General features: G+C 51.4%; 2 protein-coding genes across 3 annotated transcripts; one reads left to right on the top strand and one right to left on the bottom strand.

Annotated features, from left to right (window-relative positions):
* Positions 1-202: 202 nt before the first annotated feature.
* Positions 203-604, bottom strand: SMIM33 (small integral membrane protein 33). The gene has a single exon (XM_027705106.1). The coding sequence runs from the start codon at positions 602-604 to the stop codon at positions 203-205; it is 402 nt and encodes a 133-aa protein (XP_027560907.1).
* Positions 605-3,691: 3,087 nt separating this feature from the next.
* Positions 3,692-25,439, top strand: ECSCR (endothelial cell surface expressed chemotaxis and apoptosis regulator). Of its 2 annotated transcripts, none has more exons than XR_003537530.1 (11): positions 3,692-3,812; positions 15,128-15,169; positions 15,689-15,739; positions 17,358-17,480; positions 17,960-18,013; positions 19,839-19,907; positions 20,448-20,534; positions 21,292-21,387; positions 21,981-22,017; positions 23,970-24,146; positions 24,609-25,439. XR_003537530.1 is itself a non-coding variant. In XM_027705104.1 (11 exons), exons 1-11 carry the CDS (start codon positions 3,761-3,763, stop codon positions 24,615-24,617), a joined length of 720 nt encoding a protein of 239 aa, XP_027560905.1. In that variant the 5' UTR covers positions 3,692-3,760; the 3' UTR covers positions 24,618-25,439. The 2 variants fall into 2 exon arrangements, 1 of the variants encoding a protein (XP_027560905.1); XM_027705104.1 differs by having other exon boundaries at positions 23,970-24,069.
* Positions 25,440-26,723: the final 1,284 nt, after the last annotated feature.

Genomic DNA, 26,723 nt, shown 5'->3' with positions numbered 1-26,723 from the left:
CCAGCAACCCCCAGGCTGGACTTCTGGGGGCTGGTGATGGGTCACTGCAGTGACACTGAACCTCCTGGCTGAGCCTTCCTGGGGCCACACACAGACCTGGGGAGGTACAGCCTCTGCCTGGGAACCGGTGAGTCTCGGCATACACTGACATCCAGTCACTGCTTTTCCAGTGGGACACAGTCCCAGGTGTCCCAGGGCCGTGTCACAGGTACGTGACCTCGATGACATTGGGCTCAGCGCTCCCGCCGGGAAGGTGGTGCTTGCAGGAGCACTGGCAGCTCCCTCCAGCCAGGTCCATACCGGGCAGATCCCACTTCCCCTGGGGGTCCAGCTGCTTCCAGCGCGTGAGGTGCACCCCGTTGTGCAGGTCCTGCGGCAGGGGCTCGTGGTACAGGGTGATCTGCACGGTGCGGAGCTGGGGCCCGTAGTGCACCACCAGGATGATGAACACGGCCAGGAGCACGAAGACCACCACGATGACCGAGATCATGGGCAGCGCGTCCGCCTTCTTCGTCACGGCCCTGGCCACCGACACGGGAGTGACGGCGGCCACGTCCTGCGGCTCGGGGTGTCTCAGCTGGCTGCCAGGCACGGAGCTGTTCATGGCTCAGCGGGCTGACCTGGCACAGGGAAACCCGGGGGGAACAGGGTGACCCCCGAGCAGAGGCTGTTCCTGTCCTTATCTCCTGCCCTCGAAGCCGCAGCTCCTGCCTGCACTTGCAGCTGCCAGGGAATGGGATGATCCCATAAGTGCTCCCTCCCTCGGGCTCGTGGGACAGGTTCAGTTTGGGTGGCTGTCTCTGGGCTTGTAGGATGGCTCCCTGGACACGTTCAGCCAGGGAGGAAATGCCCTCTGTCCCCGTCACCTGGACACCTTTGGCGTGGGGCTTTTCCTCCTCACTACATCCCTCCACCCTCCCCTCTTCACCCCCGGCCCCACGGCTCTAATCCAGGACCAAACGGCCCCACGGGGACACCCTGGGAGACCCAACCCCGTGAGTCGTCCCTCGCCACGGTGGCGAAATCCCGTGGGAGCCAGCACGGGTGGGAGCAGGGGCAGTGGGGGGAGAGGAGGGACGGAGAGCCCTCCCAGCCCCTCGGGGGTACCTCGGCTTTCCTGCTGCCTGGGAATCATCGTCTCCAGCGGCGGGGCTGGGAAGCGGACGGCGGGAGCAGCAGGAACAGCTCCGGGATGATCTCCGGTGTAGGTGCAGCCACACTCACCTCGGAAGCTGCCACGTCACTCCTCGGCCCCACACCCCCCCCGGGATGCCCGGGGCACACGAGGAAGCGCCTGCTCACCCCGGGGCAGGAGCTGCTCCCGTTCCCACCCCGGTGCCACCTCAGCGCTGCCGCCCCCTCCCCGCTCCCGCGGACCCTCCTCTCACCCCGCGCGGGACAAGGGCCCTTTGTGTGGGGACAAGCGCCCACCCCCCTCCCTCAGCTGCACCCAAGGCAGGAAACTTCCCTGAAACCACCGGCTCGCCGTGAAAATGTAATGTGGGAAAAAAACAGGGGTAAAAAACCCCCATCTGCACGTGAACTCCACACAGCCCGGGACAGTGAGTGTATCCACACAGGGATCCGGGCGGGAAGGACCCTCGTCCGAGGGAGGGAGCAGCCCCAGAGGTGATTTTCTCTGTCCCACTGCTGCGGGAGGAGCACTCCCAGCACGGCTGTGACCAGAGGTGGGAGCCCCTGGGGAAGCTCTGCACCCTTTGGACCATCAAGGTTGGACTTGATGATGTTGGAGGCTTTCTCCAGTGATTCTGTGATTCCGTGACCAGTGCCAGGGCAGGGCTGGCACATCTGTCCCCTTGCACGGCAGCTGTGCCACAAAGCTGGCAGGGATACCCTCTAGGGATGTCCTCTGGGAATACCCTCCAGGAATACTGTCCAGGGATACCCTCCAGGAATACCCTCCGGGGGTACCCTCCAGGGATATTTTCCAGGGATGACTTCCAGGGATACCCTCCATGGATGCCCTCCAGGGATGACTTCCAGGGATACCCTCCAGGGATACCCTCCAGGGATGCCCTCCATGGATGCCCTCCAGGAATACCCTCCAGGGATGCCCTCCAGGCTGGTGCATCACCCCTGCACTCAGGTGGGTACCATCCCCCTGGCCCAGGGATGCTGTGTGTCAGACCCTCTGCCACTGGGAATGACCCTGAGCACACCTCTAAGTGGAAAACATGGATCCCCTGGAGTTTTAGTCAAAACAAAGCACATCTCCCCATCCTCCCTTCCCAAAACACCGCCGCTCTTACCTGCAGGCTCTCAGCAGACAAGCTGGGGTGAATATTTGGGCTCTGTCCTTGCTGCACGTGGGAAGGATGGGGTGGGAAATGCCTTTTCCACCATCCAGCCGAGCATCCAGAAGAGATTTAACTGCATGTGAGAGCTTCTGGGAATTTGCACTCATTTCAGGATTCAGTAAAACCTTAATCTACAGCATAATCTCTGAGCGTCACATCTGTGCAAGGGACAGAGGAATGGGGGGAGCTGCTGGCAGGGGGTTTGTCCCAGCAAAGGCTGCTGGAGAGGCCATTGCCAGGGGGCTGGTGGTTTGCTTGGGGGGCTGGAGGGGCTTGAAGACCCCCAGAAACATGAGGAGCTGCCCAGTGCACGGGGCATCCCTCCTTCCGGGCCTGCTGCCATCTCCCAGCCATGGGAAGAAAGGACCTTGAAAGCAGCAGCAGTCACCCCTTGATGCACTCAGTGCTGTGAAGGAGCAGCTCTATTGCCCTCAGATGAAGCTCTGTGGCTTTTGGGGGGCTGTGGGAGGGGGTTGGACCAGCCCCTAGAGCAGGAGACACAATCCTGTGGCTTGCATCCTGAACACCCAGATGGATCCTCCAAGACAGGCAACCTTTCCCATGTGGGGACACTACAACCCTTCTCCTCCCCCAAACACCCATTTAAATCAAATTATTCCCTCTGGAGTTCAAACTGTGGCAGCAGGGGATGGATGGACAGGCAGGACCTGCATAGACCAGCACGTCACAGGGCTGGGGCCAAGAAACGGCCTGAACCCCTCGGGCTGGATGGGGGCCAGAACTGGCCCAATTTTCCAGTTCCTCCCCTTCTCAAGGAGCTGGGGAAGGGGTAAGTCAAAGCCTGCCATGTGCTGTGTGTCCTGTGGGAAGGGCTGCTGCTGCTACCTGGAGAACTGCATCCCAAAGGTGGCACATCCCGGTGCCAGACAGGCTGGAGCTGCACAGGGAGGCACAGGGTACAGGGCAGATACAACTGCTGAGTTACCCTGGCCCCACAAGGAGCAATTATTCCCAAATCCCTCATGGAGGTACTAAGAAATCCCCCCGCAGGTGGAGGGAGCACCAGCTCCTCCTGCAGCTCTTATCCCACACAGCCTACAGCCCTCACGGCTGATGCAGGGTGGATTGGAGCTGGGGGCACATGCTACCACAAACAAAGCATCTCCCCAAAAACCCAGGCACCATAAGGAAGCTCCCGAGGCCCAAGACAGGGCCGTGACTCCGCTGTCCCCCACCAGAGGAGCCGAATCCCCCACCAAAGCCACGGCGAGGTTTCCTTTGCCGCCTGAGCGATGTCTCACATCCTCCCCGACCATAATGGGCTGAAAAACACAGTTCCCCTGTGGATTCAGCCCGTTTCCTTCTATTCTTTAACAGGAAGCTCTGTGAGAGTCAGCCCAGGCAGGCAAATCCTCGCCCTGTGCTCCTTCCCGGCATGGCCAGAGCCTCGGCGGGGCTCCGGAGCCGCAGCCGCCGCCGAGATGCTGCTCCCGTCCATCCCTCTGCTCCTCTGGCTCTTCCTGCTGCTCCCAGGTGAGCTGCTCCGCACTCCAGGGAGCGGGAGGTGGTGCTGGATGGGGGGATTTGGGGTGCTGGGCTTCCCAGGGGGAACCAGCCAGAGCTTTGGAGCTGCCATTGGAAAGCTCGGCCACTCAGTTCCGGGGTGGAAGGAGGCAGGTTGTTGGGACAAATGCAGCCATGCCAGGTTTGCAGAGTTTGCTTGGTGCTGCTGGTATATAAGAACTTGTTTCCTGGTTAACCAAAGGAGTGTTTGGGCTGAGGCATCTGTAGTAAGTGCCTTTTGTCAAATAAGAGTAAATGTGGAACGTTTAAATGTACGGGACATTATTTTCCTCAAAAATATTTTTTTCCTTGACTATTTTCCATTTTTCCTCTCATTGATATAAATACAAACCCCATGTGCAAGAACATGCTATAATAACTCTGCTCCTTTGGGGTAATTCTGCTCTGACTTCTCTTTCCCATGTGAGTCGAGGTGTGGGATGAAGGAGCCGGTTTCCTGCTCCAAAGGGTGACAGGTTGTTTTTTCCTGCATCATCAGGCACCTCTTGCACTGCTGACAGCTGTAGTAGCTGGAAGCTGGAATACATTCAAAGGAATATGAAATAATGTGTCTCCAATTCAAAGGTTTTATCATTAAACCATAGAAGTTGCCCCGGGTTACAGCCACTGTGCTGGTGATAATGGGATTTTTAAAAGGCAGAGGATCAGGGAATGGTTTGTGTTGGAGGGGGCCTTAAAGATCTCCTCATTCCATAGAATATAGAAATCAATTCAGTTCGTGGCTGTGTAATTCCAAGAAGTAAGAAAATGTCTCTCTTCATTAGAGGGCTTGAGCAGCGGGGGGATGTGTGTCTGGGATCAGCCCCAAGGATCAGATCAAGGGGCTTTGAGGCCCCTTGGCCATACTGTGGCTTTCCCTAATGCCCACCTAGAACGCTCCTTTTCCTCTTTAAACCACTTGGTGGGGTTTTTATGGGAGAGGGAGGGCAGGAAGGTGTCAGACCCCCTCTCTGGCTTGGCTGCCCCATGCCAAGGTCCAGCCCCTGCAAGGAGCAGGACTCCCAGGAGCACTGCCCAAAGAGCCACCTTCCAGGTGGACCTGGCTGCTGCAGCATCAGGTGGACGGGATGTCACCCTCCATCCTTCAGTCCTGAGGGCATCACTTGGTGCTCTCAAACCAGGCTGCCCAAAATCAGGGGGCAGGGACTGTCCTGTTGATGGTCAGGGCACTGCTGGTGCTCACTGGGCATCATCACCTCTCCAGCCTCTCTCAAACCCACCCCCCGTCGTGTGTCCTGCCTCGCTTTTCTGTGCTGATCCAACACCTCTGAAATGGCTTTTTTTATTTAATTAGTGATTTTACAGCAAGTCCCCGAGGTGCTGCAGTACCTGGGGGGAAGCTTCAGCACAAGGCAGAGCAGCAGCTGAGCGAGAGGGGCAGTCGGGTCCGTGGTGCTGCTGGTTCCCCGGCACACAGGCACCTGGAAAAGGGAATTAGGGGCTCTGGAACAAGACAGAAGAGCTGAGAGGTCTTCCTGTACCTGGGGAGATGGAGGTCACCTTGAGGAGAGACAAAATTAGCTTTGGCTGGACACTGCCTTTCGCCACACAGGCCTTTCTTGCTTTTACTTCATGCCAGTTGAGTAATTTATTAATTTATCATTTCCTAAATTAAGCTTCTAAGCTCTCATGGTTATTTCTAAAGGGAGGTTCAGATACTGTTATTTTGAAATAGCTGAAGTGGGAAGGATTGGAACATTTCCAACTTGTTTTTCCTCCCCCCAGAAACACTTAGCAGAATATTTGTCCAAACAAACCTCTTCCTATGGACCGTTTCCATTACAATGGGCAGGCATTTTCCAGACAAAAGATTTCCACTGAAAAATTCCTCCTCAAAGCTGTTGAAAACCCAGCAGGATTTTCCCACTGTTGTTGTTCCATCCAGTGCTCTCCTTATCTGTGCCACAGCCTGTGGGTGGATAATGCCATGAGAAACGTGGTGTATCCAACCCAGACATGTATATTGGGATATATTTTTGATATAATCGAGAAGACGGGGTGCAGCTAAAGGACAGGCATCCAGATTCCAGATACATCCTTAAACCAGGCCATCCAGTGCATCCTAAAGCCAATTCCTTGGCCAAAGGAGGGGCCAGCCCAACCCTGTCGTGGTGGTGAACGAGGAAGAGAAAGCAGGAGGTGGTTCAGGGAAATGTTTGTTCACACAACAAACTGCTCCCTTCGAGTAACATGAACCCCCTCCGATGACTCTGCAAATCTCACCGCAGCAGCTTCCAGGAATTATGTCCCATTTACAATAGGTGAGTCAACAGCAGGTGTCCTTGGAAGAGATGGTGCTGGAAACCCAAAGCTCCTGCTGGAAAAGCCAAGCTGGACAGGGGAGAGCTGTAGGTTTTGTAGCTGCTAAAGGCCTCAGCTGGGAGCTCTCATGGCTCCACTTCCCAGAGGAGCCCCCTTGGCATGACCCAACCTCCCATCTGAGTCCAGAGGAGGCACCAAGAGCATCAGAGGGATGGAGCAGCTCTGCTGTGGGGAAAGGATGGGAGAGTTGGGATTGTTTAGCCTGGAGAAGAGAAGCTTTGGGGTGATCTAATTGTGGCCTTTCAGTGCCTGAAGGAGCCAACAGGAAAGATGGAGAGAGACTATTGACAAGGGCCTGGAGTGACAGGACAAGGGGAATGGCTTCCCACTGCCAGAGGGCAGGGTTAGATGGGATATTGGGAACGAACCCTTCCCTGTGAGGGTGGTGAGGCCCTGGCACAGGTTTCCCAGAGAAGCTGTGGCTGCCCCTGGATCCCTGGAAGTGTCCAAGGCCAGGTTGGACGGGGCTTGGAGCAACCTGGGCTAGTGGAAGGTGTCTCTGCCCATGGCAGGGGGTGGGACTGGATGATCTTTCAGGTCTCTTCCAACCCCAACCATTCCATGATTTGGTCTTTGCTGCAGACTTATGTGGAGCTGTTTTGGCAGCAGTGGGAGTCCCTGGAGGTGTGGAGTGTGTCCATTCACATCCCAGAGTAACCCAGGCAACTCCTTCTGGCACTGGGGACAGCCATCACTGGTCTGGGCAGGAGAAGAGAAGCAAGGTGGGTGTCCCCTACGTTTCCCACCAACATCAGGCACAACTGCAGGCTCATCACACTCCTGAGGGCAGCACAGCTCGGAGAGAGCAGCTCCAGACATACAATTCAATAAGCTCCTCTTGTACATTCGCTTTAAGTGACTCTGAAGTTGCTAAAAGTCTTGGAATCACACTGAAATTAGTGTGGTGAGAAATATGGGAGAAACATCTGCCAGCTGACGATGCACTGGATGGAGACACAGGAACACTGGGGTTTGTGTTTGCCACTTCTCACAGCCATGGAACACTCCCTGCCTTGTTTTCCCCAGGTATGAAATAGGGATAATAAAATGACCTGTTCCATAAATCAGAGAATTACAGGATGTTTTGGATGGGAAGGGACCTTACAGAACCACAGAATCCCAGAACGGTTTGTGTTGGAAGAGACCTGAAAGATCATCCAGTCCCACCCCCTGCCATGGGCAGGGACACCTTCCACTAGCCCAGGTTGCTCCAAGCCCCATCCAACCTGGCCTTGGACACTCCCAGGGATCCAGGGGCAGCCACAGCTTCTCTGGGCAACCTGTGGCAGGGCCTCCCCACCCTCACAGGGAAGGATTTCTTTCCAGTATCCCATCTGACCCTGCCCTCTGGCAGTTTGAAGCCATTCCCCTTGTCCTGTCCCTCCATCCCTTGTCCCCAGTCCCTCTCCAGCTCTCCTGGAGCTCATTTAGGCCCTGGAAGGAGCTCTCAGGTTTCCCTGGAGCCTTCTCTTCTCCAGGTGAACCCCCCCAGCTCTCCCAGCCTGGCTCCAGAGCAGAGGGGCTCCAGCCCTTGGAGCATCTCCATGGCCTCCCCTGGACTCTCTCCAGCAGCTCCACGTCCTTCTTATGTTGTTCCCCAGAGCTGGAGGCAGCTGTGCAGGTGGGGTCTCACCTGAGCAGAGCAGAGGGGCAGAATTCCCCCCCTGCCTTGCTGCCCACTCCTCTTTGGATGCATAAAGTGCTTTGAAATCTGGGAGTAAAACCCGGGTGATCTCACCAGGTCATTCAGCTAAAATCTGGGCTCCCAGGAAGGTTGTCAGGCCACGATGCTCTGGAGCTGCTGCTCCTGTGAGACTCAGCACCTGGGGCAGCAGCTGCACGGTGCCTTCCCAGCCCTGGAACAACTGCTTCCAGCCAGGGACATCCTTCATCTGCTCCCCCAGGGCTCAAACCAGGACACTAAAGAAAAGCAGGTGGAAAGAACAGGAGTTACAGAAATCCCTTTGCCACCAGCACCTTGCACACCTTGTGTCCTGAACCAGTCCCAGGAGACTATGCTCCTGCATGGTGGTTCAAAACATCACACAGCAACACTCCAATAAACCTGGGGAGTCCTGGAATTACTGGAAAGAATAATCAGTTTGGGAAGAAACTCGGAAAGTCTCCTCTGTAAAGTGCTTTGAGCTCTGCTAATGAATAATGTTATTTTTAAAAGCTGTAGGAAGGCACAAAGCACAGGCCGGGCTCCAGGTCCCAGCGAGCCAGGGTAGGTGGTTCTCCCATTTTCCATTTGCAATGGGCATGGAGTGATTTCCCCTCCAAAATCCCAGTCCCAGTGCCAAGCCCAAGGAGCAGCACAACCAGGAGAAGGGCAGCACTACAAACATCAGGAGCAGATACAAAGCTGTAAAGCAAGTAGGTCACAGAGGAAACTGGAACCAGTGGCAGTGCAGCAGCCCTGGGGAGCAGGTGTCTGTTCCCCAGACCCCACAGAGCAGTGGGGGTGCAGCCAGGAGAAAAGCCATGTTCCTTTTTGCTTCCAGGAGCAACCACCTTACACGGAAAAACCAGCCCTGGCACCTCGGTGACGAGGCAGGTCCCGCTCTGTGCACGTGGTTTCCCCACATTGTTTGTCTCCGGGGTTGTTTTCTACCTCCAAGTGGTTTTTAATTGCCTTCCACTAAGATCTGGCTCACCAGAGAGGACCATGGAATGTGATGCTTGGAGAGGATGCCCAGGCCTGGGCACAGCCCTTGAGGATGGGTGGAGGAAGGCAACATTTTAATTTTTTAATTTTAATTGCTGATGAAATCTGGGATTAATTCCTGCCTCTCTAAACTTTCCACAACACTTTGGCTGAGTCATTACAATTCAGAAGCACTTGGCAGTGAGTTGCCAAAACCTGCCGTGCCGTTTGGGAATCAGACCCTTGAATGCCTCTGTGGATGTGGGACCTGATTTAGGCTGTCAGTTATCCGGCACTTTTCTTCTCTCTCCTCCACAATTTCTACTTCCTCTGTTCTGCTGTGAGACCCTCAAGGCAGAGACACCTTATTCAGGCACTTAATAAAACAGGACCTAGGCTTTTGCAGAGCTCTCTGCTTTCCAGGTTTCCTAGCAGAGGATTTTTTTCCCACATGAAAGTCCTAAGAACTGGGTGTTGTTGCTTCTGCTGCCGTTTGCACCCAGGAAACAGCTGCACCCGCATTAAACGGTCGCTGTTTTCTTTCTCATGGGTTTTTTGACACAAGTGCCAATACACAAATTGAAAAGGCTATTTTTAGGTCGCTGGATCTCTTTTCTGTGAACTTTTGTCCCTGCAGCCTGCAAGCACAGGGGGACACTGAGGGACAGCACTGCCCACGGGCTCTGCAGCTCCTGCCACCACATCCCCCCCAGAAGTGCCAGGGAAGGGAAGAGTCCAGGGCTGCTCGTCACCAGGGGCAGACAGTCCCTCTCCATCAACAGTTCTGGGTGGACAGAACCAGTCCCTGCAACCCCACACCTGTGCCAGAGCTCCTGCCTGGTGACTCCATCCCTCTGTGGGCACAGGCTGGACAGCACAAGCCTGTCTCGACCCTGATCTAAACCCTGCTGAGGCCTCTCCAGCTGGCCCAGGTCTCTATAGGAGGCCCTGGCAAAGTTTGGGGTTTTTAAAGTCAGTCCCTCTCTTTGGTCAGCACCTGGAGAAACCATGCTTTAAATGTCTACAATTGCCTAAAAAATATACCAAAGCAGAAATGCCTAAAATTGACCTTTCTTTTGGTTTTACATCATCCTCTTTTAGAACGGAGGAGTGGGGTGAGCTGCTGGCTCTGAGAATGTCTCAGGTGCCATGAGAGAAGGCTCCACAGAGAGACCCCTCTGCTCTCAGTCTAACACACATCTGACCTCACAGAACTACTGCAAATAACAGCAATCCAAAATTCATAGAATCACAGAATCATAGAATCATAGGTTTGGGTTAGAAGGGACCTGAAAGATCATCCAGTTCCACCTCTGCCATGGGCAGGGACACCTTCCACTAGCCCAGGTTGCTCCAAGCCCCATCCAACCTGGCCTTGGACACTTCCAGGGATCCAGGGGCAGCCACAGCTTCTCTGGGCAACCTGTGCCAGGGCCTCCCCACCCTCACAGGGAAGGATTTCTTTCCAGTATCCCATCTAACCCTGCCCTCTGGCAGTTTGAAGCCATTCCCCTTGTCCTGTCCCTCCATCCCTTGTCCCCAGTCCCTCTCCAGCTCTGGGCAACCTGGGACAGGGCCTCCCCACCCTCACAGGGAAGAATTTCTTCCCAGTTCCCCATCTAACCCTGCCCTCTGGCAGTGGGAAGCCATTCCCCCTTGTCCTGTCACTCCAGGCCCTTGTCAATAGTCTCTCTCCATCTTTCCTGTTGGCTCCTTCAGGCACTGGAAGGCCACAATTAGGTCACACTGGAGCCTTCCCTTCTCCGGGCTGAACAATCCCAACCCTCCATCCTTTCCTCCCAGCAGAGCTGCTCCATCCCTCTGATCATCTTGGTGCCTCCTCTGGACTCTCTCCAGCAGCTCCATGTGCTCCCTGTGCTGTTCCCCAGGGCTGGAGCAGCTCTGCAGGGGGGTCTCACCTGAGAGGGCAGAGGGGCAGAATCCCCCCATCCCATGCTGGCCAAGCTGCTTTTCAAAATTCTCCTGGAAAAATGAAGCAGGGAGCACTGAGCTGGAGCTGGAATGCAGTGGCAGATCCGAGGTGCTGCTGTGCAGCTCCGGTGGGTGACTGGGAGTTTCCCAGGACAGCAGGAGCAGAAAGCCGTGTTTCCCATCGTAAATCCCTCAGCCAACTCCCCATCTCCACCTGGAACTGCTCGATCCACTGTGAATCACTGGCACCCAAACACACAAGGAATCTCTTGGCGCTGCTCACGCTCATTGAATGGCTTTGATGTTTATTGCAATTCCAGCTGCGTCCTGGTTATTACTGGGAGCTGTTTATATATCCAGGGCTCTCCGAGGAGGGAGCAGGGCCGTGCTGGCAGCAGCACTCGCAGGGAATGTTTTCCAACACCAGAGTCCCCCGGGATGTCTGCGTGAAGCCGCGACACGTGGCGATGTTTGTCCGTGCCCGTCCTGCTGCCCAGCCCCACAATGGGACTTGGGTCCCTTCCTGCTCTGCACACATCCATCCCACTCCAAAGCAATCCAACCAGGATGCTGAGCACCCTCCCCTAAAGAAAACACCCCATGTAACAGGACTTTTGATTATTTGAGTTGGCAGGGAAGGCATAACATGCAGCAGTGGCCAGAAGTCAGAGCCAGAGCTGCTCTGCTTGGAAATAATGTGTGGATGTGTTTAGAGAAGCCAAGGCAGTTTATTCTGGAGCAAAATGCCAGAAGGAGATCTCCATCCCTTCTCAGCAAGGCTGGGCACTTCTCTGCAGCAAAGCTCAAACATGCAGATCAGGGGGAGCATCCCTGGTGAACTCCAGGACCAGAGCACTGGGAAAAAAGTGCTTCTTTACAACAAACCCAAGGTCTGCAAACTTCTCAAGTTCTCCAGTGTGTCCCTCAGCAGCAGGCTGACCTGTGGTGGAAGAAAGCATTGAGTATAATCCTCTGCCTCCTGCCCCAGCACCAGGGATGTGCCAGGGATGCTGGAGCTGTCCCATGGCAGCACAGGGCAATGTCACCTCCCTTGCCCTCACCTTCCTCCCATCCCTAGAGGCTCTGTTCAAGCTTTCAGATTTCTCCTCATCTGCGCCAGAAATGGTGGAATAAACAGCCAGATCATCACCTTTATTCCCCTCTTCCTTTGGCAAAGACTAAGTGTAGACAACAGCTCTTTCTTCAGCGATCCTTGATGCTTTCATGTGCCACGTACACGAAAAAGCACCTGTGATCATTTCAGTTATCACAAGCAGCTACTTCTCCCCACAGGAAAACAAGACAATGGCTCCTGCAAGGGAATTTTGGAGAAGAGGAGCTGTTTGAGTCTGAGAGGGGCTGAAGGATATTGGCCCCCCATGATGATCTCAGCACGTTTATTTTTGTGCTGAATGTGTAGAGGATCTTAAGGCATTTGCAAATCAATGTCCAGAATCACAGGATTGTTTAGGTTGGAAAAGCCCTCTAAGATCCTCAAGTCCAACCATTCCCCCAGCACTGCCAATTCCACCATGTCCCCAAAGTGACACATCTACACAGTTGTTAAAAACAGAAATGGGGTTGAGAGCTGTTAAGGAGGAAGCCCAGAGACAAAGAGAAAACTTGGCAAACTCTTGGGCTCGATGGAAGCAGCCCAGGTCACCACACGTTCTCCATGGAGCCAGCTGTGTCCCTGGGGAGCAGGAGTGCCCTGCACCATCCCAGGGGATGGGTCTGCAAAGGGGTGCAACCCCTTTCCTCAAAAGAAGTATCTCTACTTCTTTAAGAAGGACAAATGTGTGCCTAAAACATCCTTTTTCTCCATTATATTAGTGGATTTAGTATCTGCCCATAACCCTGTCTGTTATTAGCCTGATGCTCATTTAAGCTGCTCTTCAAAACCCCTAGAGAAGGCTATCCCATAAATTATCCAACACAATTCACTCCTAGAAACTCACTGCCCTTATGGGAAGGCATTTTCCTATTGCCCAGCCTTCCTTTTCTTCACTTCCTTTTCTGGTCCTGTTCCCAATGGATTTAAAAAACCAACCAGTCCCTTCCTCTCCGTGAAATCAAAGATCTGATCATGTCTCCCCTTTCCTGGACTGACAAGGACAGTTTTGCCAGTCTGCTGCCCAGTAAGCTGGAAGACAAAAACACGGAAAAGATCTGAAAAGTCAGGTCTGATTTTCACAGCCAAACCCCATCTGGAAATAAAACACATTTTATTATGTAGTCACCATAGTTTACACACTGTTTTACTTCCTGTTTGGCCGAGATCATTGTCATAAAGCCTCAGACACAAAAACAATTATGGCTCCAAAGTAGTTACATGAGGAAAATGGGATCAATCAGGAGCTCACTGCACACAGAGGGGTGAGCTCTGAGCTCCTGGTAACCCCACACTGGGTGTGAGGGTCTCACTCCAGACACACAGCACTGCCAGGACACTCAGACAGGCTCTGCCAGACACCAACAGCATAAGGACCAACCACAAAATTCATCTCCATCACCTCTACAGCTCCGGGTATCAAATCATGGCATCCCAGAATGGTTTGGGTTGGAAGGGACCTGAAAGATCATCCAGTCCCACCCCCTGCCATGGGCAGGGACACCTTCCACTAGCCCAGGTTGCTCCAAGTCCCCTCCAACCTGGCCTTGGACACTTCCAGGGATCCAGGGGCAGCCACAGCTTCTCTGGGCAACCTGTGCCAGGGTCTCACCACCCTCACAGGGTGGAATTTCTTCCCAATATCCCATCTAAACCTACTCTCTTTCAGTTTGAAGCCATTATGGGGTGTTGCAGGCAGTGGCTTCTCCAGCCACAACTGGAGAAAAGTAGAGATCTGAGACAGCACATTAGGAGTTCCTGGTCCCCTCTTTGGTGACAAACAAGGCCTGGAGATGCTCTCTGTCCCAGATGGCTCCTGAGTGATGTGCAGAAGCAGATGAGATGCATCTCACCCCCAGGGAGGACAGGTCCTGGCTGAAAACAGGCACATGAGCACTGCTCTGCCATGGCTGGTGCTGCCTTGCTCCCCATCCCACCCCCTGCAAGGGCACTGCCCCTCACCACAGACCCTGTGGCAGTGCAGCATCGTGTGCTGGAAGGATTCAGCCTTCCCTGCTGTCCCTTCCTGTCCAAAACCTTTAGCTCCCCTGGTGAGATGGATCACTGATGGGATCAGACTCAGCTGCTTTCTGTACCTGTATTGTCATTTCTTTCATTAATCTTAACCACAGAGAGCACCAGGGTCACCAGCAATAACCATTTTAAAATCCCAATTAGTTTGTGCCTTTCAACAGTAGACTCAAAGTCACCTTCCCAAAGTTAAACCACAGAATCACAGAACATTCTGAGTTGGAAGGGACCCACGAGGATCAGTTGGGTTTTATTGGAGCATTTAAAGTGCATTTTACGTTTCCAGGTCTTGTCCCCAAGTGTGAGAACTGGACATATCTTTTTCCCATTTTCAAGGGCAGCATTTGTAATTGGCATCTCATCTCACCATTGGGGGTTGGACTAGTTCACCTTTAAAGGTTCCTTCCAACCCAAACTGTTCTATTCTATGTTTCTATGGTCACAGGAGCTGGGGCTTAAAGAAAAACACCCGGGATGCTGAGAACAGGCAACATGGGGCATTGGGGCAGCGATGCCTTGTCATGAATCCAAAAGAAAACAAACCAAACAAAAAACCCCAAACAAAGCCACTTTTCAGTTGAGAAACTGGGGACTCAAGAGCAACACCTACAAGCTTGCATGGACCTGCAAGACTAACCACTCCTCCAGGGAAGGCAGCACCAAGTCAGTCCCCAGGGCTGCAGCCCACTCCAGACATGTTTCATCCAGCATCCAAGGGCACAAATATATGGGACAGAAGGATCAGAGGTAGGAGACAAGAAGGTGAACAGCCCCATTGGCTACTGGAAGCCTTTACAGACCTTGTCCATCCATTCCTTAAGGTCTTAAGGGAATAAAGCCTTTAAACATGTACTCCAGAGCACAAGTCACATACCCTTCTCTGCCAAGACTGAACTGGAGGCAAACCAGGCAGGGAATGACCCCATGGATTTCTGTGGCCTTCCATTTTTCCCCTGTAACAGAGGCAGATGGCTCCCCAAAGGGTTCAGCTCCAGCTGGGTAGGAGGACACTCATCCTGGCTGGATAGTATTAATTTACTCAGAACCTGCACTCAGTGTTTGCTGCTTCTTCTTTGCAAATGCTTTTGGGAGAACTACCTGTTCCAAAGTCATTCCCACAGAAGATGATGAAAAGCCAAACCACGAAAGGAACAAGAGCACCAGTGCAGTAGTGACAGTCACAGATTAGCACCACTAACACTCTTTGCTCTTTCATTTCAGGTTCCACAGCCTCCACAAACTCCTCCATCGATGCTGTAACAGGTACCTGCCGGGTGGGGATGTGCTTTATGTGTCTGTTTGGATGTGGATGCACATGGAAACATGGGGATGCAAATGGAGAGCCCACAAATGGGGACCTGATTCCAAACTGCTGAGGCACCTTCTCCCAGGATCCTGCGCTGTGCACATCCACCACCACTCACCCCCAGATCTCCAGGGACATGGGGGCCACTGGACCCCAGAGGGTGACCTGGTTTGGCCCCCTGTTTGTCTGGAAGAGAGCAAGGCTGTGTTCCAGAAAGCCTGGAGGAAGAGGGATCCTGCCTTGTCTTTGCTCCCTGTTTCCCCCAGCTGTCTTCCAGCACGTTATCCTCTATGGATCCATGGATCCTCAGCCATGGTCCCTTTGCCTGCTGGTACCTACCAGTGACAAACCCTCTCTGTGGCATCTCTTGCCTCCCTCACCCTTTCAGCTCTTCTGGCCCCACCCTCCCTGTGGGATCACCAACATGGAGCAAGTGTAGGACACGTCACCTCCATGTCCCTCTGCTTGTGTTACAGGTCCACCCCAGGCAACAACACCCAGCCCTGAAGTGAAGAACCACACCTCAGGTAACACTCAGCTGGACACCCAGGGAATGGCTGGAGCTGTGTCAGGGCAGGCTCAGGTTGGATCTCAGCAAAAGGTTCTTCCCCCAGAGGCTGGTTGGGCACTGCCCAGGCTCCCCAGGGCAGTGGGCACAGCCCCAAGGCTGCCAGAGCTCCAGGAGGGTTTGGCTGATCCTCTGGGGCACAGGGGGTGACTCTTGGGGATGGGCCTGTGCAGGGCCAGGGGTTGGACTGGATGATCCTTGTGGGTCCCTCCCAACTCAGCACATTCTGGGATTCTGTGGGCAGAGCAGCTCAGGGCATCCCAATTTGTAACTGGTCTGACCCTCAGTCCAGCTGGGCCATCCAGCAGGAAGTGAGGCTGTGCAATGGCAGGTTAGATGAGGACAGTGGTGGGGAAGAAGGAAGTTTTGTGGTGTAAGGGCTCCTGATCCAGCCAACTCACCCCAGAGGGATCAAGGCACAGGTGTGAGCAAGAACAGGGGGAAAAATAAATTGAATAGGGAGAATGAGATGGTTGTAGAGTAGAATCATAGAATGGTTTGGGTTGGAAAGGACCTTAAAGCTCATCTCATTCTACCCCATCCAACGGGCAGGGACACCTTCCACTAGACCAGGTTGCTCCAAGACCCGTCCAACCTGGCTGATCTTTAAGATCCCTTCCAACCCACCTTTCTATGTTGCTATGCCATGTACACAAAACCATTTACACAAGAAATTATCTCTGCAACTCCAGATCCACATCTGTTAGTCCACTTGGATCTTTGGAGACAGATCTGTTCCTAATATGTTTGGGGGGAAAAAAAAATCCATGCATAGTTACTCCTCCAAAGGGACCCCAGAAATACCCAAGGAAAAATATCTAAAAATATCTGATTATGCTTCCAAGCCTTGCAGAAAAAAAAAAAAGAAACTTAGAAGAAGCTTAATCCTAAATTCTAATATTTTGGTGAAGCATTTGGATAAAAGGAAAAAAAAACACCACACTAACCTTAAAACCATTTTCACTCTTTTCTCATTTTATTGAAAAGCCAAGAGAAGTCTAGACAAGGAACTTGCCTATGACTTCCCAGCTGGTGATCCTTGCAGAGGGATTATTGAAAGCTTTTTCCCCCACATCTTGCTCTGGACCATGCTCTTGCTGTGCAGCTTGGAGTAGGAGGTTGGGGCAGATGATGGAGCCTCCAGATCACTTCAAGAGCTGAATTATTTATTCTTGGAAGCTCTGAGTGAAATGAAACGTAAAAGTTGGCATTTCAGATAACACGCAGATGACCACGTGGGTGCCAGGCAGCTCCAGGCAGTTCAAGTGTCCAGTGACAAAAATACCTTCATTTCTCAAAGCTGGGAAAAAAGCAGTGGCAAAAAACTTGACTTTTTCCATGTGTTTGCTGAGCTCTGCCAGCTCAGCACCTCCTCAAAAAAAAAAGCAGAAGTTAATCCCAAAGTACAAGAGCTCCTTGACTCTGAGCAGGATGGAGGCTGTTTCCATGCCTGTGCTTTCCCTAGCAGATTATTCCTAACTTTCCAGGGCTCTTGAGGGCTCTTTGTAATAGCTGTGCCCTCCTCCAAGCTGTTTCTGAGCGGGGCTCTTTGAGGTAACACTTCACTTCCCCTGCAGAGCCGGCGGTAAAACCAACAACACCCCCCAGCCCCAGTCCCACCTCTGCGGGTCAAACTACTACAGCCACACCCTCCACCACCACCAGCACTCCAACAACACTGCCAGCCTCGACTGGGCAAGGTAAGGATGGAAAACTCAACCTTTTGCTCATGCAGGACCTGTTTGTGCCTCCCTCCTTACCCAGGAAAGACTGGGGGCATCAGAAACACTGGGCTAAGTCCACACCATGCTGATTATTCAATAACTCAGCCAATATTGAATTTCTTTGAGTCTTTGCTGAAAGAGTAGCTCAGTTCAGCTCCCTAAAAGCACATGGCTGGACACAGCCAGGACAAGCCTGTATTAGAAAAGCCAGGTCGTGCTTTATGAAATAAAGCTTCCCAGAGGAGCTCCAGCCTCCCCAGACCTGTCCCAGCTCACCTCTCAGGTACACTCTGAACTGGCTGCACCCCTTGCTAGGTGGGCAGTTGATGTTTGTTTAGAGGAAAAGTGTCATGCAGGCAAAGGTTTTTAGCCCCTGGACACCCAACAGCTCCCCATAGCAGAATTAGTAGCAGCTTCAAGAGTTAATTCTCCTTTTCCATGTTTTCTTTATCTAGATGATAAGTCTAGTGGAAACAGAAGCACAGCAGCTACTTCTCCAACACCTCAAGGTACTTTGTCCTTCTATAGAGTAACAATAACTTAGATAATGTCATGGCAATCAGCTTGCTTGGCCCTCAAGGCACAGGTTATCTGAGCACTAGTCTTTTGGGGTTGAGCCACCATTTGCACCCGAAATCACATCTGGTATCCTTACAAGCAGTGATAAAACACAGGATCAAATGGTCTGCTGGGATGAACTTGAGCAGTTGAACGATGGATCTACGTGCAGGAAAAGGGAGCCCTTTTAACATCCTTTTAACTAAATATAATTTTGCTTTTGACAGTTTAACACAACCTGTAAGCACAGATTAAAGAATTTAGTAAAAGTTTTCTCAGAATAAGGGCAGAATCCCAGAGGCTGGGAAGACTGGAATCTGACAACTGAGCTGATTTCCCATTAATGGTTCAGCCTCAAAAATCTGCAATGGTCAAGACAGAAACTGCTCTGCCTCTCCAAGTGCCTCTCAGATCTCTAACACAAGCAAGATTAGAAACCCAGAGTCAGCTGTGCCCACCCAGATGGCTGTGCCCACCTAAGGCAGGAGCCCTTGGCCTCAGAGCAGCTTGTTCCTCATCACAGCCCTGATTTATCACTGAGAAGCTCCATACATCTTCATTGTATGGCTGCTGATGCTTCCTAAAGCCAGATCTCCTGTTGTGTGAGACCAAACATCTCCCAGGGATGGGGTGTCTGTGCCAGGCTCAGCAAACTCACAACTTCTGCCCATGGCTAGAAGAACAATTTCAGAATAAAACAAAGAATGTGATGAGCTGTGAAAAAATTGTACACCAGGAGTCCCTGTTTCTCCAGACTGTTCTGCTCCACATGGCTTCTGACCCGGTTAGATTTGTTATTTCACGTCTTTTCCCCTTTTTCTTCTGACTTTTGGCAAAATCAGATTCCAAAACAGGGATGTTTTGTGTGGGGCAGGAACCCCAGGGCAGTGCCAGGAGCTGTGCACACCCCTCCAGGCACCACACAACTTCTGGCCAGCGCTGTTGCCGGGAAGGTGGGGATGGGAAAGGAGTGACGAAGATCCTACTTGACCTGCAGATGATCTTCTGAAACTCTGAAGTATCATTTCTAGTCTCCTGACAGGGCCTGCAGCTGTTCACTGAGGTCGGTGCAGACACTCAGGCCATTCAACACTCAGCCTGGAAGGCAGCAAAGGATGTTTTTTTCTCTGTACAAGTGAAACACAAGGACTGGCTTTAAATTTCCTTGTACAGGCACTGGAGCAGCTGTCACAAACCAAACAGCTTCGTACAAGCCAGTTTCTCCCACCCCGAACTGGAGTCCTTGCTCAGACAAATCTCTGTGCTGCCACAGCTAGACTGCATATGGGATACAAGTTAGCCCAGCTCAAATGAGCTTAAATGCTTCTAGATAACCCAGGACAGCACACCCACCCACTTCAAATCCAAGGACAAGCCAAACAGTCAATCCACACCCACATTCTGCAAAATTTCTTCCTCTAAGTGGATATTTTTAAGTCTCAATGTTTATGGGCTATAGAAAATCTATAATCTTCCCAGTTCACTCTTCCAGCCTCCCATTGCCATGTCTGCCAAAACCCTGCACCTGGGACTGCAGAACATGCAGAGTTTATACAAGGGCATTTGAATTTTGGTTCCCTGGGTTTCTATTTGGACATGGGAAACAGTACAAAGTATATTTGGTGGGAAGCTTTTAGCCTGAGCATGATTTCCACGTTTGCCCAGGTATCACCAGCATTACTGTGACTCCATTCTCCCCTCCAGGTGCTCATTGATTCCTTTGGTTATTAGATGACACTCAAGGACAAGACTCACGTTCTGTGTTTCTCTCTGCAGATCAAGAGCCCACGAGAAGGGAGAGAACCACGACATCAGTGCCTCAAGGTGTTCCCTCCTCCCAGAGAGGTGATCCCTGCTATGGATTTTACAGCCCTTTACTCAGGCAACAGCGAGGCCATCACACCTCTGTCTTCAGGGCAGCAGGAGAATAGCCCATGAGTCCCTGAGGGGTGCTGGCCATCCCATCTAGCCCTTGAAATGCCTGTAAAGCTCTGCAGAAGCAGCATTTGGGGGCAGCCTGGGAACAGCAGGTGTGGGTCACAGCAGGAAAGGTGCCATTATGGGAAAAGGTTGGAAAAGGAGGGAGAAAAGACAAACTCCACTCTCAGTCACACTGCCAGGGCTGATCTTCACCTGCCACACTCAGCTTCCTCCCTGGGGTCCCAGCAGGGCCCTGTGGGTGTTCTCAGCTTGTCCATAAAAGGGGCAATGGTTTCACACAGGCCTTGGTCACTTTGCTGTTAACATTGATGGGCCTGGCCAGGATTCAACCTTAGTCTGTTCAATAAAGTACAGGTGTGAATTAATCCTCTAGCATTGCTGGGAATCCTCTTCCCAATCTTGCAAGAAAGACTTTGACATAAACTGCCTTTTTCCCCTCTGTAGGCCCCTCAGAGCCTGTCACCCCCACGCTGAACTCCTCTGAGCCCACCCCGACAGACGACGGGTCACCACTGACAGTGGCAGCTTTTGGTAAGTTCTTGTGCAGCCTGGGGAGAGCAGGGGGGGCTGTTTTGCCAGGACACATTGTTTTGGACACTCAGCTTCACGAGGCCCTGGCACAGGTTGCCCAGAGAAGCTGTGGCTGCCCCTGGATCCCTGGAAGTGTCCAAGGCCAGGTTGGACGGGGCTTGGAGCAACCTGGGATAGTGGGAGGTGTCCCTGCCCATGGCAGGGGGTGGGACTGCATGAGCTTCAAGGTCCCTTCCAACCCAAACCATTCCATGATTTTAAGTCCTGGACCAGTCTTAGCAGGACAAGACTCCCCTGCAAAGAATAGTTTAATTTGTTGAGGCCTGGTGTCAGAATCCAGTCTGCACTTGGCCAGAGCTTTATGAGACAGATGACATCACCCACAGCCTTTAGGTTGTCTCTCCCTGGTGCTTTGCTTTTTATCTCACTTTACACACCTTTAGGATAAGATTTCCCAACTGCAGTAGGAACATACTGACTCCTATCAATCCCCACTGTAATCAGCTGACTTCTGCCCTCCTGGCACTGCCTTATCAATTAAGTATTCATCAATTAAGTATTCATCAGCAGCCCTTTGAAGTTGAAACACAAGAGGATAGTCATTCACTCTAGTGACTATTCACTTCTCTGCCATGCTCACGTTAATGAAAATATTGATTTCCTACCCAAGTTTTGATGACAGTCAAAGTCTCTCTGCAACCCCAGGATCCAGGATGTTGTTCTGTCAGTCTCAGGCAGTTCTTTGCTCCATCTCCAGGTGTCATCAGCTTCATTGTTATCCTGGTGGTGGTGGTGATCATCCTGGTCAGTGTGGTCAGCCTGAGGTTCAAGTGTAACCGCTCCAAGGAGGAAGGTATTTGCCCAAGGGGATCCGTCTTTCCCCAGTCCACAGGTCACCAGTTTCCATGTTGGATTTGGCAATTCCTAAAAGATGCATTGGAAAAGGTTTTGAAGCCAAACTGGAACACAGATTCAGCAGTCAGGAATGCAGTGTGACCTCCTCTCTAGAGCCCCAGCCCAGCCCCATCTGCACAAAGACAAGTCCCAACTTTGCTCCAGCTCAGTGGGCAGATTCCCAGACATGGCAGCTCTTCTAGCAAAAGTCATGGAGTTTGACACTCCTATTCCCTAGGAATCCAACTTTCCACTAAGCAGTGCCCACCAGAGGGCAAGGCTGCTCTACAGTAAGACAGATACCTTCCTAAAGTCCAAAGGACACTGGTGACTGAACAGGCAGCAAGGCCATCAGGTCCTGCCTGTATGTCCCATTAATTGAAAGATTTTCCCTAATCAACTCTCAAGTTTCCCCCATGGTGTCTCTTATCTCATTCAGATTTCGTTTATATCCCTGTACAACGTAATTCAGAATACAGCTGACTTATTCTATGGCTTAGCTGTGATGGTTTCTCACCTGTATGTCACCAACTCCAGCTTTTCTCCCTCCAGACAAACAGAAACCAGGAAGCTCCATGGTATCAGAGAGGTAAGGCTGCTCGTGCTGTCTGTGTCCAATTCAAAGTGCCTGTTTTATTCCAGAGCTAATTTTAGCAAGGAAAAGAATCTGCTTTGGTTATATCAGGTGGAAGGAAGCATCTCAAAGCATCTTTGAGACATCTTCGATAGCTGATAGAGACAAAAGTAGATGGTCAATATTTCGGGGCCTCTTTTCAAAGCTGCCCTGAGATCTGCAAAGACTCATCACCTTCCCAAAGCAGTGTGCTTGTCTTTCTTTGCCTAGATACAGAGTTGAGGTCTAAACTTAAGTCTCTGAATCTCAAAGCAGTCTCAGGTATCTTCCATGATGCTTATTATTACTGTTAGCCCAGAGAGAGTAGGATAAGGGGGCCCCAGTTCAGAGACCTTTGAAAGAGAAGCATCAAGTGGAGAATGGTGTGTCAGAACCCCGTGGTCCATCACTGCTACCCCAGAAGAGAGGCTGAAGGGGGGAAAACAGCAGGAAACAAGAGCTGGAAGGGACCACAGCATGTTGCTTACTTTTCCATCTGATAGTTTCCTACCAAAGTAATAAACCCTGCTTTGGAAAGGGGCAAGGGACACAAAGCAAAGTCCCTAAGTGTTTAGGTGCCAAATTTGCATCAACAGCAGTGGTTCCCAAATACCCTTAATGTTCATGATCCAAGTGATCTAAAGCCACTGAAGCAGAACATGCCAGAGCAAAGGACAAAGCTCTGGGGCACCCTAATCCCCAAAGTCATCCAGTCTCCACTGGCACTAAATGTGTATCCCATTGCTCAGGGTAGGAAGAAGGGGGAATTCCACGTTCCTAAGGCTTGAGAGAGACACTGACAATACATGAGCAGCAGCATTGGATGGAACAATATCCAGGGCTCCCTCTGTATGACAAATAACCTTAAGGGCCTCATATGAGAAATAAATATCCTGGTTTTATTACAAGCGAAGGAACTGAGTGGAAAGGTGAAAGGGGGGAGGGACTTTTATTAACCGAAGAGGGGTTCCTTTTTCTTTTTTAATTAAAATACGTGTGGGGCGGAGTAGTAAGATGAATGGTTCTGTCTGAACCTGACACCAGGGAACTTTTGTGCCTGAGAATAGGGAAAAATACAAAAAGTAAAGATGTAACTAAACAAAGACCTTCTCTGCCATGCAGTAGCCTATTGTGTAAAGGGGGATCCCCCTGGACCAGGTCCAGGGGGGTACGTCACAATCAATCAAAAAGAAGGGTAACACCTCCTCCCTGGTCAGAGAAATAACCTTTTAAGGTAAAAAGGGCATTTAATGAGTATGTAACAGCTTATGTAACCGAAAGAACTACAAAAGGTGTGGTTTTCAAACTGGTCCTATGCTTCCAGACCCGAGTGGCTTTGGGACACAGAATGCTGAAATTAAACCTTCCGTTACCTTCCCTTGTCTCACAGGTTTTTGCCGTCTTTCTGAATTTGAAAGAAGGATTTTTCCCACTCTAGGGCAGGGCTCCCAGTAATGCTCTCTTTTGTTCCAGTTCTGGTGAGGGCTGCAGGGCTGGCAGGAAATCCATTCACTGGGAACCAAAACCAAACTGCTCCCTGACTCTGCCCACAAGTAGTGACGCAGGGGACAGTGGTGCTTTCTGTAGGGCACACACAGCTTGTCTGCCCAGAGATCTGGGAGTGCGGCACCAAGGATGGGCCTGAATCAGGACAGCAGCTCAACAGGCAATGGAAACCTGGTCCTGCGTACCAGACTCAGCCTTGCCTGTTTGCCTCCAGTTGTGTGCAAACAAACTTTGTCCTTGGAGGTGTCCAAGGAGTGACTGGACATGGCACTCAGTGCCCTGGGCTGGCTGACAAGGTGGGGATCGGGCACAGGTTGGACTCAATGATCTTGGAGGTTTTTCCCAACCTAAATGACTCTGAGATTCTGTGATTCCCTCTCTCGTTTCCCAGAGCAGTTAATACCACCTTCTCTCCCTGACAGCTGCTCAGCAGACACGAGCCAGAAGGACAACAGCATCACTCTGATCTCCATGAAGAACATCAACATGAACAACAGCATGAGTTACCCACCATCAGAAAAGGTGTCCCTTTTCAGCCTTGCTTTTTAGGGCGTTAGCTGGGGATCATTTCTGTGGCTGGATGAGAGCGTGCCTTTGAGGTATTTCTTTGCTCTCTTATTCCTTCAGAAATATAACAAAAAACAGCTGCCATCAAACTCCTAAATGTCCAAACTGGTTCCAGTGAGCGTGGTGAAAAGTTTGGGCGCCCATGTCAGGTTTACCTGAGCTGCCTAAACTCGAGGTGTCAAATGTACCTCATGTATACAGGTGACATGGCCTAGGGCCAGCCAACAAAGCTGGAGTGGTTTGTCATTAAATGAAGAAGTCAGCAGCCTTTGAGAAATCAAGGTCTCACCCTCCAGCCCAAGCTCACCCACTCCAGCTCCACAGGTGGTTGAAGCACATTCCCTTCAGTGCCCTCACATCCATCCCACACGAAGATTTCACATCATTTTCACTTGTTTTAAAGCTGGGATTGAGTTTGGGAGAACACAATGGTTTGAACTTCCTCTGCCAGCCCAAACAGGCTGCTGATGCACCGTGTCTTGTTCTTTTGCCAGGTGCTATGAAGAGCCCAGAGAATGAAGCTGAGACATCACAACCAGCAATGACTTTCTAGGTTCTTTTTCTTTTTTTTTCCTTTGTGGAAAGAGCGAGGGTGGATTTTATATATAAATTATTATGTCCTTTCTGATCAATACATATAGTGTCCTACATAGCTTCCCCAGCTGGGGCCTAAGGGCTTTCTCCAGTTACGGCCTGCCATGCTCAGTGGTTGCTATCTAACTCTATTTTTGAGATGCCTTCAAACACTCAGAATAAATCCAGCAGCAAGAAGCACCGAGGCACCACCTACTTCACTAAGGGCCTTTACAGTCTGTGCCAGGCAGTCACGAGCTCGTTAATCAGCGTAGCCCCACATCAAGTCAAAGCTGCGTGTTAGGAAAGCCTGATCTGAAGACCTGAGGAGACTTAAATGGCCAAGTTCTAGGTCAAATCCCAGTATGATACTCCAAGCCCCTTATCCCTGGTGCCCTCGTTGTCCCCACAGTGCTGGGGATGATCGCACCCACCTGCCTCACAGGGTGGTTGTGAGGCTGCGTTAGTCCATGTCTGTAAAACATTTGGAGAGCCGTGAATTAAAGGTGCTGCTGAAATACAATTTGCTGTCTTAAAGACTTTATTATTAATACCTGAGCTTCAGGCAGGCAGATCACTATCTTCCTATGTGCTTAAACACTCATCTGAAGTGTGAGGAATAAAGTCTCTGCACAGACAGGAGTTTAGCTGAGTGTAAAACCCAGTGGCCAGAAGCAAAATGCTGAGCTACTTGAGCTCCTGCAGTCTGGCTGCACAAGTGTGCTTGGGAGAGCTTCCATCGTCTCCACCACTGCTTTGCCAGAGCTTCCTGATAGACCAGAAGAGCAGCACCCCCATTCAGCCAGAGCCCCCAGCTCAGCACAGCCCCAGGAACCACCAGTGCACTCCCAAGGCTGCAGGGGTAAATACCCTTTTTCTGGAAGATTTCACTTTGAGGACATTAGAGCTTAATTAGATGTTTCACTTAAGGAGACTTTCTGCCTAAGAAGAAACCCCTTTTTTCAAAGACAGTTGGATGTTTCTTTTCCTTCTGCATTCCAGAGAAAGCTACAGTCTTTCTCTCTGCTCTGAGGAGAAATAAACCCCCACAGTGTTATAGGCCTTTGCTTTGGAGAGGGCCTGGGGGAGGACAGAGAAGATAAGAGGCCTGGAAGGGAACAAGAGGCTTTCCCAGGCCCAGCACTTTTGCAGCTGCTGCAGGTTCTCTTTGGGAGTTTTTAGCATTCTCGACTTCAGAATAAACCTTTTGGATTCTTTCCACTGCCTTGGCATTTTTGGGGGTACCTGCGTGTATCTTACCACGCAAAGGCACCCCAAGGACAGCCCTTTGTTGGGTTCCTCAGGGCAGTAGCTCCTGTTTGGAGCCTGCTGGTCACAGCCTGAGCTGGTTCAGCCTCAGCCATACTCACTCACCACCTTCAACAAAATACTCACACGAGAAGGGTGGGGATGTCCATCCCCAGCATCCACATGAGAGAAAAGATGCCCCATTGGGTATTGCTGGAGGTCTCAGCTGCCTCATTCAGCAGAGTAAGGTCCTGAAGCACTAACCCTGCACTACCTCTGCCCATCTTCACCGTGACTCCTGCTTGGAAGCTGCACCAGTTCCACCAGCACAGACCTTGGGAGAACCTTGTCTGTGCAGCAGCAGCACAGTGAGATACTGAGATACTGCCTCTCCTAACAGGAGCAATATCATTCATCAACCCTGAAGGTAAACTGTGACATTAGGGAAAAAAGGACCTAGCCAAGCACTCAGAAGGAGTATTGCTGCACACATTCCCCTGCACAGTTCAGTGAAACACTGTAATTGAGCCTGATTTAATCTAATAGGATGGATAAGAGATGTTTGCTGGCATGTGCAGTGTGGGAAGTAGCTGTGCTTTGCAGCTGGCAAGGAAGTGTTCAGCAAAATACATGCAATGTTTTCACAACTCCTGCTAAGAGCCAACACACTTTCTACCTTTAACATCTGCACCAGGGAGTTTGATAAGTTGTTTTTTAATAAATACAGCTTTTCTGGTAACATTCATGAAAAGTGAAATGCTGTCGCTCACCCAGCCTCTGCCAGACTG

Source organism: Neopelma chrysocephalum, unplaced genomic scaffold (assembly GCF_003984885.1).
Source record: "Neopelma chrysocephalum unplaced genomic scaffold, ASM398488v2 Primary Assembly neopelma1_319, whole genome shotgun sequence".
Taxonomy (NCBI): Eukaryota; Metazoa; Chordata; class Aves; order Passeriformes; family Pipridae; genus Neopelma; species Neopelma chrysocephalum.
The sequence above is the reverse complement of the archived record's forward strand: the minus strand, read 5'-3'. Positions and strand labels throughout refer to the sequence as shown.

Excerpts from the sequence above, each read along its gene's own strand:
- SMIM33 (XM_027705106.1), bottom strand. The coding sequence starts at position 604 with ATGAACAGCTCCGTGCCTGGCAGCCAGCTGAGACACCCCGAGCCGCAG.
- ECSCR (XM_027705104.1), top strand. The coding sequence starts at position 3,761 with ATGCTGCTCCCGTCCATCCCTCTGCTCCTCTGGCTCTTCCTGCTGCTC. Across the intron at positions 15,740-17,357 it reads AGTGAAGAACCACACCTCAG|AGCCGGCGGTAAAACCAACA; the intron begins GTAACACTCAGC and ends CTTCCCCTGCAG. Across the intron at positions 22,018-23,969 it reads AGCTCCATGGTATCAGAGAG|CTGCTCAGCAGACACGAGCC; the intron begins GTAAGGCTGCTC and ends TCTCCCTGACAG.